The following is a 16,735-nucleotide window of genomic DNA, read 5'->3' on the forward strand; positions in this document are numbered from 1 at the left end:
ACCCAATTAGGCCATGGGTGCTTGAGAGGGTTCCCTCCTAGTTGTACTTTGCTGTGGAGCCACCAGGTGGCAACATTGCCCCATTCTGGCACTGCTGGCCTCCCTCCTCAGCAGAAAAATGGTTAGAGGTCTATTTCCCCGATATGGCAGTACGCAGTTTGCTACATGTGTTCTGTATCCCTTTTGAGATGTGGTTTTCCATGAACAATTGGAGCCGGTCAGATGACTGGATGTGTTCACCTATAGATAATTCCAGTGCCCGAGACCCTGTTCCAACCTTCTGGGGAGCGGTAGCAGCTCTTGTTTTCATGCCCAGTGAAACTATGTGTTCCTCTCTGAGGGCTGAGTTACCAGCTACCGAATGCAGTCATGCAGCCAGGGTGCTGCGGACTGAAGCTTGGGGCTGCTGACAGCGGGCCCAGGGGCTCCAAACTTCAGCAGGATCCCTGGTTGGCATTTCTTCATTGCTGCTGCGATGCTGGGCGAGCTTCCCCCAAACCAAGGTGGTTTCACAACAAAGTCTGTGTTGTCTTGTATGTACAAGTCTGAGAATCCAGTATTGAATCCGGATGTGAGATGCCCTGGCCCAGCGAAAGGAAGGGTTAGGATTATATAAAACCGAATTAAAAAAATTTTTTTTCTATCAAAATTGGCATGGTTTAAATGGACTGACTTAAATGAACATTTCTGTTGATTTCAAAACTGCAATGTGGGTTTTGTCTTACGTGGTAGCAAGGTACGAGAGAAATGTGGGGTCGGCATCGAATGTGTAACCTGCTGTGGTTTTAACATACCACAAGGTGGCACCAACTTCAAAAACTGGTTTAGCCACTTGAGGACGTTGAGGGGATATTTTCAAAGGTCTGGATTCTGTAACTAGCAGTTCTTCAGTAAAATCTCACCAAATTCCCTGCGTTGTTTTATTCTGTTTGGTTTTCCTTCCAGAAAACCGCGGGCCAGAGAGGTGGCCATTTTCCCACATATTAAATAGAAGTCAGCTTGTGTCACTTGATCTGAAAATCACTCAGATGTTCAGTTAATTCTTAGCTCTGGAATTTTTTCTCAAGGAGCTGCTTTCTTTCATTTAGTAGAAATTTTACTCCAGTGACAATAGATTTAAAGCTTTTTGTTGAAAAAAAGGAAAACGTGCAGGTCACTTTCCATTCAGTTTCTAGTAAAGTTTCCTCTCTCTAACCTGTCATCAGTAATTTAAATCCTGTTTCTCTTTGAGGAACTATCAGCCCAGGGAACCTGAATGATTTCAGTCATTGAAGTTTTAGTTAACTGTTCAGTTAATATTTAGTTGTCTTTGTAATTATTCTTGTTTCTGTTTCTTAGTCATCAAATTAAATTAACTCTGGAATTGCAGTATCAGGTTCCTGTAACTCCGATTAGCACCTGGAGACAAGGACTAATAAGTTCATCTCTGGAAAAGGCAATACAACACTTGAACTTAAAAAATTTAGAACTTGTTGGGGTGCCTGGGTGGCCCAGTCAGTTAAGCGTCTGACTTCGGCTCAGGTCATGATCTCACAGTTTACAAGTTCGAGCCCCTCATTGGGCTCTGTGCTGACAGCTCAGAGCCTGGAGCCTCCTTTGGATTCTGTATCTCCCTCTTTCTGTCCCTCCCCCTCTCGCTCTTTCTCTCTCAAAAATAAATAAACATTAAAAAAATTTTAGGGGCGCCTGGGTGGCTCAGTAAGTTAAGCATCCAACTTCGGCTCAGGTCATGATCTTGCCAGTATTGAGTTTGAGCCCCGCATTGGGCTCTATGCTAACAGTTCGGGGCCTGGAGCCTCCTTCGGATTCTGTGTCTCCCCCTCTCTCTGCCCCTCCCATGCTCATGCTCTGTCTGTCTCTCTCTCTCTCTCTCTCAGTAATAAATAAACGTTAAAACAAAAAACTTAAAAAAATATATTTATATATATATATATATATGAAGGATAGTTTGATTTTATAAATATACATGAAGCTAACTTTTTATGCTTTTTCAGACTCTTCTATCATGATCTCTTACAGCTCTGTGATTTCAGTGGCCTAGGAAAGAAAATCTTTCTTGTTTCTTTATCAAATGGCATAATGAGGAGAAATCATTACTGGATGGGGATACAGAATATTTTCTGTCCTGGCCGTCTTTTGAGCATTCCTTACTCCATAACCCATTTAGTAGAGAAAACAAGATTGGTTAGAACCACATGCCTCATTTTTAGATTTGCTTTTCTAACTTAAGCTAGTTAAAGTATCTTTCTATGCTACCTTTGTTATTTCCATAGTCAGAAACAAATGTCATATAGTCCAAAATATGTCCCATGCATTGGTTATTTCTGGAATATAGAAGGCTGTCAAATGTGTATTGAATGAGTGATTGTTTTTCTGTGATGTTCAGTTTTTTTTTTTTAATTTTTTTTTTTAACGTTTATTTATTTTTGAGACAGAAAGAGACACAGCATGAACGGGGGAGGATCATAGAGAGCGGGAGACACAGAATCTGAACACTCTCCAGGCTCTGAGCTGTCAGCACAGAGCCCGACGCGGGGCTCGAACTCACAGACCGCGAGATCATGACCTGGGCCGAAGACAGATGCTCAACCGACTGAGCCACCCAGGCCCCCCTGTGATGTTCAGTTTTTTAAAAATAACTAGGACTTAGCAGGAATGGTGAAGAGCATATATGTATGAATAAATGAACTTGCATGAAATAATGGTTTTGTTTACAATGAAAAATGACCAAATATGTCGTTTTCTTATTGTCTCCTTTAGATTGGAATCATTGGTGGAACAGGCCTGGATGATCCTGAGATCTTGGAAGGACGAACAGAAAAATACGTGGATACTCCATTTGGCAAGGTTCATATCCAGTTAGCAGAGACATACCGGCCTCTTCCTTTCTTCTTGCTGGCTTGGTTTTTAAGTTAAAAAGAACTTTTTTTAAATTGCTTTTGTCGTGGCAGCACAGGGCTCTCTGCCCCCGGCTGAGAGGGGCCAGTATTCCTGTCATTGGGCTCTGCCAGCTGAGACCGTGTCCCTAAGAGTGCCTTGGACTTCACAGGATTGAGAACATGGCTTTTGAACGTGCACACACAACTTCTCAATTTTTATCTCTAGAAGCCAGATACTCATTTCAGAGACCGCAACTGCACTTCTTCAGACCTCTGCATTCAAATCAGCTTCTAATTGGGGCCTGTGTGTCTTCCATACTAATTTTGGAGACAGACTGATGGCACACGGTAGCAAATAATGCAAAGTGGCCTCTTCTCAGTAAGCCCTGGCCCAAAGGGGGGATTTCCTGAGGATGCAGAACACAATAGCATAACTAAACTGGAAATAAAACACTCCTTTTCTGTTGCCTGGAGGCTATTTGTTCTTCCAGCTCTTGTGTCATCCAGCTAGGATGAGGTGTCTACCTTCTGATTCCATAGTGCTGCTTCCAAACTCGATGGTTCTCCTGGTCCTGTAAGATCCCTGCATCTGGCAGTCTCAACCCAGTCCTCCTTTTCATCCAAGGCTATAGATTGACCTTGTGTTCTCTAAGTCCTGCTTTTGCCTTGGCTCACTTCACGGTCTCCTGTTTTCTTAACACCCCCGCCCCCTTCAGGTTGTCGGGACCTTCCTCTCCATTATCTCAGGTCGTCCCATGACCATCTTAGACCTGGTTAACATGGCAAACTGTTCCAGTGCGGAGTCCTTACATTCTGTGACAGCGAACTCCTTTCTGCACCTGTTCTTGTACCCGCCCAATACCCTTGACACATCTCTCTTTGATCAGTGTAAGTGACATCAGAATCCCTGAGGCGCTTGGCTACAAATAGTTTTTGCTAAATGCGGTCTACCCCATGCACCCAAGGCAGCTCTCCAGGTCCTGTGACTTTCTGTGCTTGTAGAAGGCTCAGTATTAGTGACTAAGTTAATCAAATATAGACTCTTGTACTTCTTTAAAAGCATATCTTCCAAGTTCTCATGAATCCTTTTGTGGTTGAACAATGGAAGTGGCAGTTTTTAAATTGTTTATATATGAGTGTATCCACGTCACTGGGTTGTAACCATTTTTCATTATGTTCAGCCTTCTGATGCCTTAATTTTGGGGAAGATAAAGAATGTTGACTGCGTCCTCCTTGCAAGGTAAGATATTCTAAGCTTTTTGAATGTTGGTACCAAAGGAAGATTTAAATTTGACCTGAATTCTGGAGAGAGTAATGACACAGGATTGAGTTTTTATGTGCTGGTGGAGCCAGAGCCTCTCGGTCACCTTTATTTACTACTTATGGTTTTGGGGTAAATTATCTGGACTCTGGAGAACAGAGATCTCACCCCACCCCCCTTAGACTAGGCAAGTGGTTAGAGTAATTAATGAGCAGTACAGCAAGTCTGACAAAAATTGAAGCTTCTGGTTTCAGTTCTAACTTCAAGAGGAGAGAGGCTTTCTCATGTCCGTTGTTTCTCTTCTTTTTTAAAAAATTTATTTTAGAGAGTAAGAGTGTATTTGTAAGCAGGGGAGAGGGGCGGAGGGAGGGAGGGAGGGAGGGGGAGATAGAGAGAGAGAGAGAGAGAGAGAGAGAGAATATCTCAAGCAGGCTCCATGCTCAGCTTTGAGCCTGACGCAGGACTTGATCCCACAACCCTGGGATCATGACCTGAGCTGAAATCAAAAGAGTTAGTCGCTCAACTGACTGAGTCACCCAGCCACCCCCATTGTTTTTCTTCTAATAAGGGAGAATGCTTCATTCACGACCCCTGGTGTAGTAACAGTTCTAGGTTTGCAGGGAGTGGGTTCCCTTTGGTATCCACACTCTGTTTTCTTGACCAGGCTAGGACTATTCCACTATTACAGAGGGAGCAAATCATTTTTATCACATGGTTGGAAATTAGACTACATAGATTAGTTTTCCGTTGCTGTAGAACAAATTAGCACAAATTTAGCAGCTTAAAACAATACACACTTTCTGAGCCCCAGGAGTGTGGGTGCAGCTTAGCTGACTCCTGTGTTCAGGGTCACACAAGGTCACACAAGGTACACTCAGCACTTGTTCTCAACATTTGGAGCTCCAGGTCCTCATTCAGGCTTAAGTGCTTGTTGGCAGAATTCAGTTCCGGGGGCGTAGGTCATAGGATAGCAGCCTGCTTCCTCAAGGCCAGAAGGAGGGGGTGCTCTAGTACACGCTGGCCAGGTGAAACCTAGTCAGGAGAGTGACCCCAACACCTCTGGTGTAGCCCATTGGCTGGAAGCAAATCTCACATCCACCTGCAGTGGAGGGAGGAGGGAATTAGGTGGAGCGTGAAAACGGGGATCACCCTAGAGTCTGTTTGCCACACCCCTTTTTAAAAAAAAATATTTTTAATGTTTATTTATTTTTGAGAGAGAAACCTTGAGAGCCAGGGAGGGGCAGAGAGAGAGAGAGACAGACAGACAGACACAGAATCCAAAACAGGCTCCAGGCTGTGAGCTCTCAGCACACAGCCAGCCCAATGCGGGGCTCAAACTCACAAACCATGAGATCATGACGTGAGCTGAAGTCGGACGGCCAACTGATTGAGCCACCCAGGTGCCCCTGTCTGCCACACCACATTTTTAAAACAGAAGTGACTTTGCTGAATTCAGTAAAACTAAATTTAGGTTTAGATGGTTACATGGGTTGATTTCAGGCAAAATTCTTTGTTGGTCTGTGGTCGTTGCGGGAGGATTGATTAATTTTTTCCAGGCTCTAAGAGAAAACAGCTAGTGGTGTGGCCCCATGGTGAGGCTTTTATACTACTGCCAATTGAACTGAATTGTGTTGGACTGTGAACTATTTGTCCCTCTAATGTAGTGTTTCTTTTTTTTTTTTTTTTAAGATTTTATTTCATTTTACTTTAAGAAAAAATTTTTTTTTTATTTGAGAGTGAGAGGGCACAAGTGAGCTACGGGCAGAGAAAGAGAGAGAGAAGCAAGGCTCACCCAAAGCGGGGCTCAAGCTCACCTGATGTGGGGCTCGAACTCAAGAACCGTGAGTCATGACCTGAGCCGAAGTCAGAAGCTTAAGGACTGAGCCACCCAGGCACCCCTAAAGATTTTACTTTTGAGTAATCCCTGCACCCAACATGGGCTCGAACTCACAACCCTGAGATCAAGAGTTGTATGCTTACCAACTAAGCCATCCTCGTGCATGTCTAGTGCAGTGTTTCCTAACTGCTTTTTTTTTTTAAATGTTTATTCATTTTTGAGAGAGAGAGAGAGACAGAGAGCAAGCAAGGGAGGGGCAGAGAAGGGAGACACAGAATCCGAAGCAGGCTCCAGGCTCAGAGCTGTCAGCACAGAGCCCAATGAGGGGCTCGAACTTGTAAACTGTAAGATCATGACCTGAGCCGAAGTCAGACACTTAACTGACTGAGCCACCCACCCCTCTTGCCTACTTTTGGTTTTTGATTTTCTTTTGAAAATCTTTTTAGTGTTTTGAAGACCAGTCTTAGGAAAATGCATATCCTTTCTGGGCATTCATGAACCTCTACCTTCTGAGAAGTCATCTGTCAACTCAGGATAAAAACCCTGATAAGCTATTCCCTGATAAGTCTGACATTATGTACAGAGCATTTTGATGTTTTACATAATTCTGTTGGTAAAGATTAAAGTTTTTTTTTTTAATATAAATATGGGATGATACAAGGGATATTTAATAACAATCTATGGTGCAGGTAATATCCATTTTACAGATGAAAAAAACTGGGCTGAGAGAGCTGAGTGGCTGTGATGAGATCACCCCAGTAGTAAATGGCAATGCTAGGATTTGGACCCAGGCAGTTTTACTCCAAAGCTCAAACTTAATCGTCATTCTAGAAAGAGATTTGTGTGTGTTCGGTTACTTCCTTGAAAGCTTACTTCTGTATTACCACATGTAAAGGACACTGGACTTGACACTTTGCCTTTCTGTGGTGGAACATTCCATGTAGTATTGGTAGTTTTTCAAGCAGCCCAGAATAATTTTAACTCTGAAATACTGCTTCTATTCTGACAGTATTCGAGTGCCCTGCTCACTCATCTGCTGTATTCTTCCCACAGGCATGGGAGACAGCACAGCATCATGCCTTCCAAAGTCAACTACCAGGCGAACATCTGGGCTCTGAAGGAGGAGGGCTGTACACATGTCATAGTGACCACAGCTTGCGGTTCTTTGAGGGAAGAGATTCAACCTGGTGATATCGTCATTATCGATCAGTTCATCGACAGGTGAGCAGATCACTGAAGATGCTTTAGGCTCATGTAAGATCATTCCCAGCTCAAATGGACATTTGGTGGGTACCTGGGAGAGATGCGGAGGGCAGGCCCACAGACTTGCTCTAAGCTTTTCATTGTGGGAGTTTTAAACATCTGCAAAACAGAATAAGAATCTCTCCGGTTACCAGTTCCCAGCTTTGCCATATATCAGTTCACTACAGCCTGTAACTTGAAAAGATAAGGACTCTGTTAGAAACAAGCAAATCACTTAATATTTCCTTAGTATTAGCAGTCTAGACAGTGCTCCCCTCTTCTCTACCATCTTAGAGACTTTTGTTAAGTTGGTTTGTTCAAATACGGGTCCGGGGGGGGGTCCACTCATACATGCATGAGCTAATTATGTTTCATCCACCTCCTTTTTTCCTTTTTCTTGTTATTCTGTAGTGTCCCCCATCTGGATTTTACTGACTGCATCCTTAAGTGTCACTTAGGGTGTTCCCCTGTGTCTTGTGTTTGTTGTAAACCAGTGGGTAGCTCTGGAGGCCTGATAAGAACCAGGTTCAAATTCTTGGCAAGAACCCTCCCTTCCGCGTTGTACCAGCAGGCACGTGATATCTGCTTGTCTTTACACGGTGTTAAGATTGATCAGTTGGTTCAGGAACTACGGACTTCTTTGTATTTAATTGCACAAGTAATTTATAACTGTCCTTTACCAAAAAAATTCAGTAGTAATAGACTGCCAAGCTCCTGGGCTTTTTCTGGACTTAGAAATAGTTAAAGAGGTCACAAGGGAGAATGGGTGGTCTCCTAGGGATTCCTGCCTGCTGCACCCTGCCCCCCTACAATTCGTGGTGAAAAGAACCACCTCCCAAGGTGTTTTGGATGGAGACAGGTGGCTGTGCTCTGCACCTTGAGTCAATGATGGGGAGAAGTAGCAGAGTGGAAGCCACTTGGTGGCTCCTACTGGAGTCCCCAGACCATGACCTGTGTCTATCACTCCCTTCCCATCTGCTCTGTCTGAGTTTACTACACCCAGACACCTCTCATACCTCTTCTATGCAAGGAAAGTTTATTCAGTCTGGTTCTCTGTGTCTTCTGCCTGCCAGGGATCTGTTCTAGTTAGAGTCCATCAGAAGCATTCTTGATTATTCCCTGATGGAGTGAAACTGTTAGGTTGAACTACATGAAATTGACCATTCTCTAGGTCAGAAATGGTTGAATATCAGCAGTTTCATGTTACTCCACCTAACAAATAATGGGAGTAGATGAAAATCATTACATGACCTTCATGTATCATTTTTCCTATCATTTTTTCAGCACCTGACACAATATGTTTATTATTCATCTTTCCCTCTGGAATATAGGCCATGTGAGGGTAAAGACCCTATCTGCCACTTTTATCCCTAATACTCAAAACAGTGCATGGCCCGTAGTTGCTCCGTCAGTATTTATTTTTAAAGTTTCTTTTCTTTATTTTGAGAGAGAGCGCGAGAGCGTGAGTGCATGAATAGGGGAGAGGCAGAGAGGGAGAGAGAATCTCAAGCAGGCTCCACTGTCAGCGCAGAGCTGGACACGGGGCTCGATATCACAAACTGTGAGATCATGACCTGAGTTGCAATCTAGAGTCGGACACTTAACCGACTGAACCAGCCAGTCAGTATTGTTTAGCAATTGCATGAACGTGATCGTTCGAAGGAAGAGAGAGGTTGGAATTCTTGATCAAAATCTCTATGGTTGTCAAGAGTCCCTGTGCTTGGAGGTAATGACTTGAGAAAATGGCTGTAATATGCTTGTGTTTAATAAAGCAGAGTACATGGGATGCCTGACTAGCTCAGTCAGTAGAGAGCATGGGACTCTTGACTTCAGGGTGGTGAGTTCAAGTCCCATATTGGGTGTGGGGCCTACTTAAAAAAAAAAGTATAGCAGAGTATAAAACTCCGTATTCAGACTGATCCAAATTTATTAAGTATCATAGATGGTGCTGGAAAGAAATGTCTGACTTGGGCATTAAGCCTTGGATTAATTTGTTACTTAGATGGTGTAACTGTGGTGTTTGCCAGATAGTTTCCTCACATATAGCAAATGTAGATGTTTCCCATACTGGCTCTTTCAAGAAAGCAGTTGGGGTGATGGAGAAGAGAAAGAGAACAAGCGTTGCCCTTCTATGTGGTTTCATTCCGTCGTAGCACTCCTTAGCTGTGTAACCTTAACACCTTCTGATACTTGTTTTCTTTTATGTGAAGTGTGGATGACCTGACTCCTTGCTCTTACCTTGGAAATTCAGAGTCTGGCAAGTGCCTTTTATCTAGCACGTACTACCTTCCCAGTACTTGGGTGCCATTATTGTGCTTGTGGCATGTTGGTTGGGTGGGGCTGTAGTTAACATTATTTGGTAACAATAGAAGAGACTTTCTCTTAAGGGAATATCATTTAGAAGAAATCTGAAGCTTTATGTTGATGACATATTGCAATGATGACATTTTGGATTTACTGGGCTAGATAAGATACTAAAGCTAATTTTACTTATTTCTTTTACTTTTTTTTAATGTGTTAGAAAACGTAAAATGACTAAGTGGCTTGTATTATACTGCTATTGGACAGTGTTTCTGAATAATGCTGCCACTAGCTGGGCCAGTTAACCAAGCTTGGGTACGTACCTGAGTCACTGCGAGTAGGTTTATGTCATAGGAGAGGAGAATCGGTACTTTTTGCCTTATGAGTAATGGCCTTCGTGTATTTAAGGTAAACCTTGGTGTGTTCAGGCAGGCACCTGATGCGTTCTCTGGGTGATGACCTCAGACACAGAATGGTGAGCGAGCGGCTGTGCTGTTTGTAGCTTGAGGTTCCCGTAGCCACCCACCCAGCCTCAGCTTGGGTGACAGAATTGCAACATTCTGCAAAGCCACCCAGTGGGTGATAGCCACGGGGACAGGAGCCCTGGATTATGAGGTTTTCTCTTGGCTCTGTTTATCCTCAGCCAAATCAGCAGCCCGTTGCTCTCTCTTAAATCCAGGTTGAGCCCCACATTGCTTAGGCTCTTTCTCTCTGCACTACATATGGATTCTTCTACAGGGACTGATCTAGAAACATATTTTTGCTTACTGCTGTCACTTTGTCGGCACATTATCTTAGAAAAAATATCCTTGTCCTAAAGTGGTCATCAGAGGATTAAGTGGGATTGTTTTAATATCCCCAACAGAAACTTGTGATAAAGAATCAGGAAGGAGTAGTGTGGCTATTCTTACTTAATAAATGGCAGAACTAAAACATGTCATTTTCTCTGCCGTCCATGGAAAAAGTGCCCAGCATAGAGAAAACCACCACCAGCCTGGCTTATCAGCCAAGCCTACCTTAGAGGCCATTAAGGTTAAGAGTGACAGCAGGCTCTGATTTTATGGTGGTTTTTAAAATGTTAGATTTCTACCCTAAAAATGGAATACACCCTTAAAGGAGTATGATGGACTAGAAGCTCTTTTAAGAAAATAAGCTCATTGTCCTCTTTTTTTTTTTTTTTTTTAAGTTTATTTATTTATTTTGAGAGAGATGCATGAGTTAGGGAAGGACAGAGAGAGAAGAAGAGAGAGAGAATCCCAAGCAGGCTCCACACTGTCACCGCAGAGCCCCGTGTGGGGGTCGAACTCACAAGCTGTGAGATCGTGACCTGAGCTGAAACCAAGAGTTGGACACTTAACTGACCGAGCCACCCAGGTGCCCCAAGCTCATTGTCTTCTGAAAGTAATTTTTTTCTCTCCAGCTGTGTTCCAGCCTGTGAAAAGTTGAAAGCCTGGGCCTGAGAGAAGGGGAATCCTGGGTGTGGCTGACATGGAGAGAGCAGGACAGCAGACAGGTGGGGAGGGGAGTGGCTCCAAGTATTTTGGGGGTGTGTGCAGTCATGCATCTCTTTCCCAGACATGCAAAGAAATGCCTTAGCAAATATTTAAAGTGAAAATAATATCTTGTGCTTATGATTAGGGCAGCTGTGGAAAGCAAAATGGATGATCTAGAATTTAAATACCAGAAGAATGTGTTGGTTTTGTCATTTTCCTATTCTTCCTACACGGTGACAGGTTTCTTCACTCTTCCCTTGCCCTGGGTCCTGGGCTTCAGGCACAACGCTTTTCACAAACCAGTTACAAATGGCGTTCTACAAGTACTGAGAACTTGTAGGAGGTTTGTCCACAGTAAGTTTTTTCAGTGCCTCATGCCTTCTGATGGAACTGGGTTTGATTGATCCATTTCTTCTACCTTGATGGAGGTTCTTGTCAGAGCCACAGGTCATTTGACAGTTCGGGATAAAACATGGTTAAGAATGGGACTTGTTTCACTCCCTGACGGTCATTCCATGGTCATTCCTTTGAACTAGGGAAGGAATTTGATCTTTCTGTCTGTCTTAAGAGACTGTTGAGAGGCTGTTTATACTTTAAAAGGATCTCACAAGGGAGATGCTCCGAGATTCATAATTTGGGGGTTCTTCTGTGATGCAAACCCTGTGTGTATAGCATATACCTGTTACCCCGAACTACTGACTCTCCATGTCGTGCCTGGTACACATGGGTAGAGGATTCCAGCAGTTCCATACATGACTCTTCTTCTCTTCACCATCAATCCTGATAGTTACTGAAAGGAATTGAATTCTCTATATGTGGGTACGCTATTTGGAAAGATACCCACGTTCTATTAAGTTTTTGTTTGGTTTTTTTTTTGTTTGTTTGTTTTTTAAGATGCAGATTAGTAGGACCCATTAAACTGCTATAGCTATTGGAACTATCTCGAGCTGGGGCTAGCAAACATCTGTGAAGGACAAAGATGAGATTCTTACTTTCTAATAGTGGCTTTTATCAGGAATGTTATGCAGATAAGGACTTTTTTTTTTAAACAATAAGAAAAATACAATAAAAAATTTGAGATGAAAAAGAGGGTGTGATTCCTGCTGCCAGATGTTTTCTGCAAAATGCTGTTAACATGTTAGCCTGTTACGTTTGAGGCCCCCAGTTAGGTTCTGGTGGAGAATGCAGTGGGAGAAGCCCCAGCTTAGAAGTGAGAACGTCCAGAATTGTTCCCTGGCTTTGCCCCCAAACTCTTTTGTCACTGAGTGTCCTCATCTGCAAAATGAGGGTGCTGGATTGGTTCTTGAGTTGATAGCCTCCCTCTTCCTAGCGTTCTTTTTTCACTACGTCAGGGAAAGGTTTGAGTAATGTGGCTGCGATGCTTGCTTGCTTACTCATCAGGAAAGTCCCGCTGTAAACACAGTGGTAAGGGATTATGTCAGTTTATTTCCCCCTCCCAAAGCCCTGGGCTTCCCCCCTTGAGGTCATTGTTTGAACGGGCCCCTGCCAAGGACTGACCCGGAGGTTGAGGTGTGCTCTGCTGTCCATTATATCACCAGTCTTTGAACTTCTGGGGCATGGCGTGGATTTTTATCGGTACTAATGGGGATTCTGGTAAAGGATTGCACAGGAAGCCCTCCCTTAGCCCTTTTTCCATGCCCGTGAGCAGCTGTTTCAAACCCTGACTGCTTCCTGCCCCTCTCCTTCACTCTTAGTTGAGAGTGTTACTTCTTTATGAAAAAACAGAAGCTATTAGGCATAACTTACCATGTTCCTTCCCCCTCCCTCTCACCAGTTACTTGCATGCCCAGCCTTTACCATCTTCCTGCCCACCTGTCCAGGAAGCAGGGGCAGCTATACCCATGTTCCCGAGAGTTTCCTCATTCTGCTCCGCAACCTAGTTCTCTTATTACTGCCTCGCTTCATAGCCCTTCTCTTATTAAAAATGCTGATAAGCTCCCAATTTGGGGGTTATTACCAAGTGCCACAAATCCCTTAATCCTGTTCACCACGTACAAGTGTAATTTTCTCAGTCTATGGTTGAAGAGACTTAAAACTCAAAGATACTGGTCATTACTCTCTAGTAAGTGGGACCCATGGAGTTTGAAGTCCAGTTAGCATCCAGAGCCTGTGACCTCACCCACCCTTCCCACACAGACTTCCCAGCTGTGCCTTCCCCCTTCAGATCCCACTGGCCACTAGATACAGGACAGGGTCCCAGAGATACCTCACACTTTGTAATTCAAGATTAAATTACCCCCCTTGGATGTCTTCTAACCCCACACTCTCACCCCACCTCAGCTCTTCCTTCCCTGTTTGGAAAATTCCTAAGTTGATCATACCATGGTGCTGCCTCAACCTGGCAGTCAGTGCCATGGCTCTGGGTCACCCCTGCATGGAGAGTCCATCCTCAGGTCATACCTGTGTGTGCTTTGAACCACCCTCTGTTCTCTGTCAACCACTTCCCTCACATCCCTCCTCTCCAGTGTGTCTCCTGCAAAGCTGGTTTCCAGACTACTCCCAGAAAATAGAACAGAAACAAAGACATGATCAGAAAAGTGCTGGAAACAAAGCATCCACTACTCTCTGGGAGCACTCGCTTAGGGTTGTCACACAGTGGTGATTAGTACCAGCTCAGACCCACAGGGCTGAGTTAACAATACAGCCTAGGGAGAAGGAATGTCCTAATAAGCTCTTTGTTTGGGAGGGGCCAAGATGGTGGAGCAGCATGGAAGGTTTTTTTGCCTCTCATCCCTGAAATGCAGCTAGATCAACACCAAACTATTTTGCACACCTAAAAACTGATCTGAGGATTAACACAACAGGCTACACAACTTGAAGCACAGAACTTGGCAGTTACATGGCACGCAGAAGTGAACTAGGGGAGAGAGAAGCCGTAGAGGTTAGAGAGCTGATTTTGCTTGCAGAGAGATGATAGAGACTGGGGTGGGGGAGAGAATACAGGAAAAGCACTCCCCCCGAAAGCAGCTGGAGAGAAAGAGAAAGAGTGGAAACACCTCTAAGGGGCTTAACAAGAAAGGGAGAAAGGAGAAAATACAAAGAAGAGGGTTTAAATACCGTTAAGACACTATAAACAGGGGAGTGCAGAGTCTGAAACTCCACAGCTTGATACCTGTTGGAGCTCTAGTGGGAAAGGTGAATTCCTAGGAGCAGACAGCAGGGTCTGAGGGGTCCTCAGGCCACATGGGGAGAAGTGGTTCCCCTGCTGAGAGGACATTTGGTAGAGGTTGTGCGGCCTCCCCGCAGGCAAAGGTCCCAGTGGACCCCGGAGAACAGCCACATTTGCTGGTGTTGGAATAAGGATGTTAAAGGTGAAGCCTGGCACCAGATGTGTGTTGTGATTTACCATAATCCGTGGAATGCTGCTGCTACATGATCTGAACTTTTTCTGGGGCAGGCTGGCACCTGGCCATTGCTCAGTGAGACCCTCCCCCAGAGGATTGGAGTGGGTCAAAGCCACAGGGCCCTCAGAAGTGAGGGGTTTGGAAACAGCTCCATCTGAGATAACGCTCAGGAGGGAGGTGCCGCCTGGCAGGCTGGTAGCTTGGTCAAGGACAGTGTAGAAGAGGGGAGTGGACGGAAGCCGGAGACAAAGGAGGGGCGCTTGATTGCCTGTTGGGGAGAGCACAGAGTTCTGATACTAGAGACTGGGTAGCTGGGTGACATCATTTTCACCCTTCCTGTGCATGCACCACAAATGATCCACCCTGGTAAACTCAGCACCATCTAGTGGAGAACAGAGCCATTGTACCAAACCCCATCCAACTGTGCCAACTGTGCTCTAGAGGAACACCACACGTCTCTGCCTGCTTAGTTTAGACCATAAAGTGCTTCATAGTTTGACTTCCAAGAGAAACTGGACATAATTCCAATCATATTTCATTCTGTTGGTCCATCTATTGAATTTTTTTTTCTTCTCTTATTCTTGAATACATAAAGAGAAAAACTTATTTTTATTTTCCATATTAATAAAAATTTTTCTTTAATTTTTTCTACTATACTTTTACTTTTTTGTAAATTTTTTAGTTCTATTTTACTTCGTCATTCCATTTTATTCTTTTTTATTGTATTTATGTTTTTAAATTTTCAAACGTTTTCCTTTTTTCCTTTTTTTTCTTTTCCTCCCTTTTTTCTCTATTCTGTCCAGCTTCTTTCAACAACTAGACCAAAACACACCTAGGATCTTCAGTTCTTTATTTGATTTTGTGGTGCTTTTAATTTTTCCATTTTTATTTTATTAATTCTTTTTCTTCCTCCAAAATGACAAAATTCACCCCAAAAGAAAGACCAGGAAGAAATGACAGTCAGGGACTTAATCAGCACAGATACAAGCAAGATGTCTGAACCAGAATTTAGAATCATAATAATAAGAATACTAGCTAGGGTTGAAAAAAACATAGAATCCCTTTCTGCAGAGACAAAAGAAGTAAAATCTAGTCAGGACAAAATTAGAAATGCTATAACTGAGATGCAATCTCGAACTGATGTCACAAGGGCAAGGATGAATGAAGCAGAACAGCGTATCAGCAATATAGAAGACAAATATATGTAGAATAATGAAGCAGAACAAGAGGGAAACTAAGGCAAAAGAGCATGATATAAGAATTAGAGAACTCAGTGACTCATTAAAAAGGAGTAACATCCGAATCATAGGGGTACTAGAAGATGAAGAGAGAGAAAAAGGGGTAGAAGGCTTATGTGAGCAAATCATAGCAGAAAACTTTACTAACCTGGGGAAAGACACAGACATCCAAATTCAGGAAGCACAGAGAACCCCCTTTAGATTCAACAAAACCCAATCATCAACAAGACATATCATAGTCAAATTCACAAAATACACAGACAAGGAAAGAATCATGAAAGCAGCAAGGGAAAAAGAGTCCTTAACCTACAAGGGAAGACAGATCAGATTTGCAACAGACCTGTCTACAGAACTTGGCAGGCCATAAAGGAGTGGCAGGATATATTTATTGTGCTGAATCAGAAAAATATGTAGCCAAGAATTCTTTATCCATCAAGGCTGTCATTCAAAATGGAAGGAGAGATAAAAAAAATTCCCAAACAAAAACTAAAGGAGTTTGTGACCACTAAACCGGCCCTGTAAGAAATTTTAGGGGGGAACTCTAAGGGGAGAAAAGATGAAACAAAACAAAACAAAAAAGCAATAAAGACTAGAAATGACCTGAGATCAGCACCAGAAACTCCCAACTCTACAGGCAACATAATGGCAATAAATTCATATCTTTCAGTACTCACTCTAAATATCAATGGACTAAATGCTCCAATCAAAAGACATAGGGTAACAGAATGGATAAGAAAAGAAAATCCATCTATATGTTGTTTATAAGCAACCCATTTTAGACCTAAAGACACCTGCAGATTGGAAGTAAGGGGATGGAGAATCATCTATCATGCTAATGGTTGCCAAAAGAAAGCCATAGTAGCCATACTTATATCAGACAATCTAGATTTTAAAATGAAGACTAACGAGATAAAGAAGGGCATTTTATCATGATTAAGGAGTCTATCCACCAAGAAGATCTAACCATTGTAAACATTTATGCTCCAAATGTTGGAACCCCCAAATTTATAAATCAGTTAATCACAAACATACAGAAACTCATTGATAATAATACCATAATAGTAGGGGACTTCAATACCCTACTTACAGCAATGGACAGATCACCTAAACAGAAAATCA

At 43.2% G+C, this 16,735-nt stretch overlaps 1 protein-coding gene across 2 annotated transcripts in view; it reads left to right on the forward strand.

Annotated features, from left to right (window-relative positions):
* LOC122475348 (methylthioadenosine phosphorylase) overlaps nucleotides 1–16,735 on the forward strand; it is a 49,409-nt gene that overhangs the window by 7,283 nt on the left and 25,391 nt on the right. For both annotated transcript variants that reach the window (XM_043567243.1, XM_043567242.1), the window contains exons 2-4: nucleotides 2,761–2,847; nucleotides 4,061–4,119; nucleotides 7,031–7,198. In XM_043567243.1, the coding sequence (XP_043423178.1) occupies nucleotides 2,761–2,847; nucleotides 4,061–4,119; nucleotides 7,031–7,198 (314 nt within the window). The remainder of the gene's footprint in view (nucleotides 1–2,760; nucleotides 2,848–4,060; nucleotides 4,120–7,030; nucleotides 7,199–16,735) is intronic.

The sequence above is a fragment of the Prionailurus bengalensis genome, chromosome D4, assembly GCF_016509475.1.
Source record: "Prionailurus bengalensis isolate Pbe53 chromosome D4, Fcat_Pben_1.1_paternal_pri, whole genome shotgun sequence".
Taxonomy (NCBI): Eukaryota; Metazoa; Chordata; class Mammalia; order Carnivora; family Felidae; genus Prionailurus; species Prionailurus bengalensis.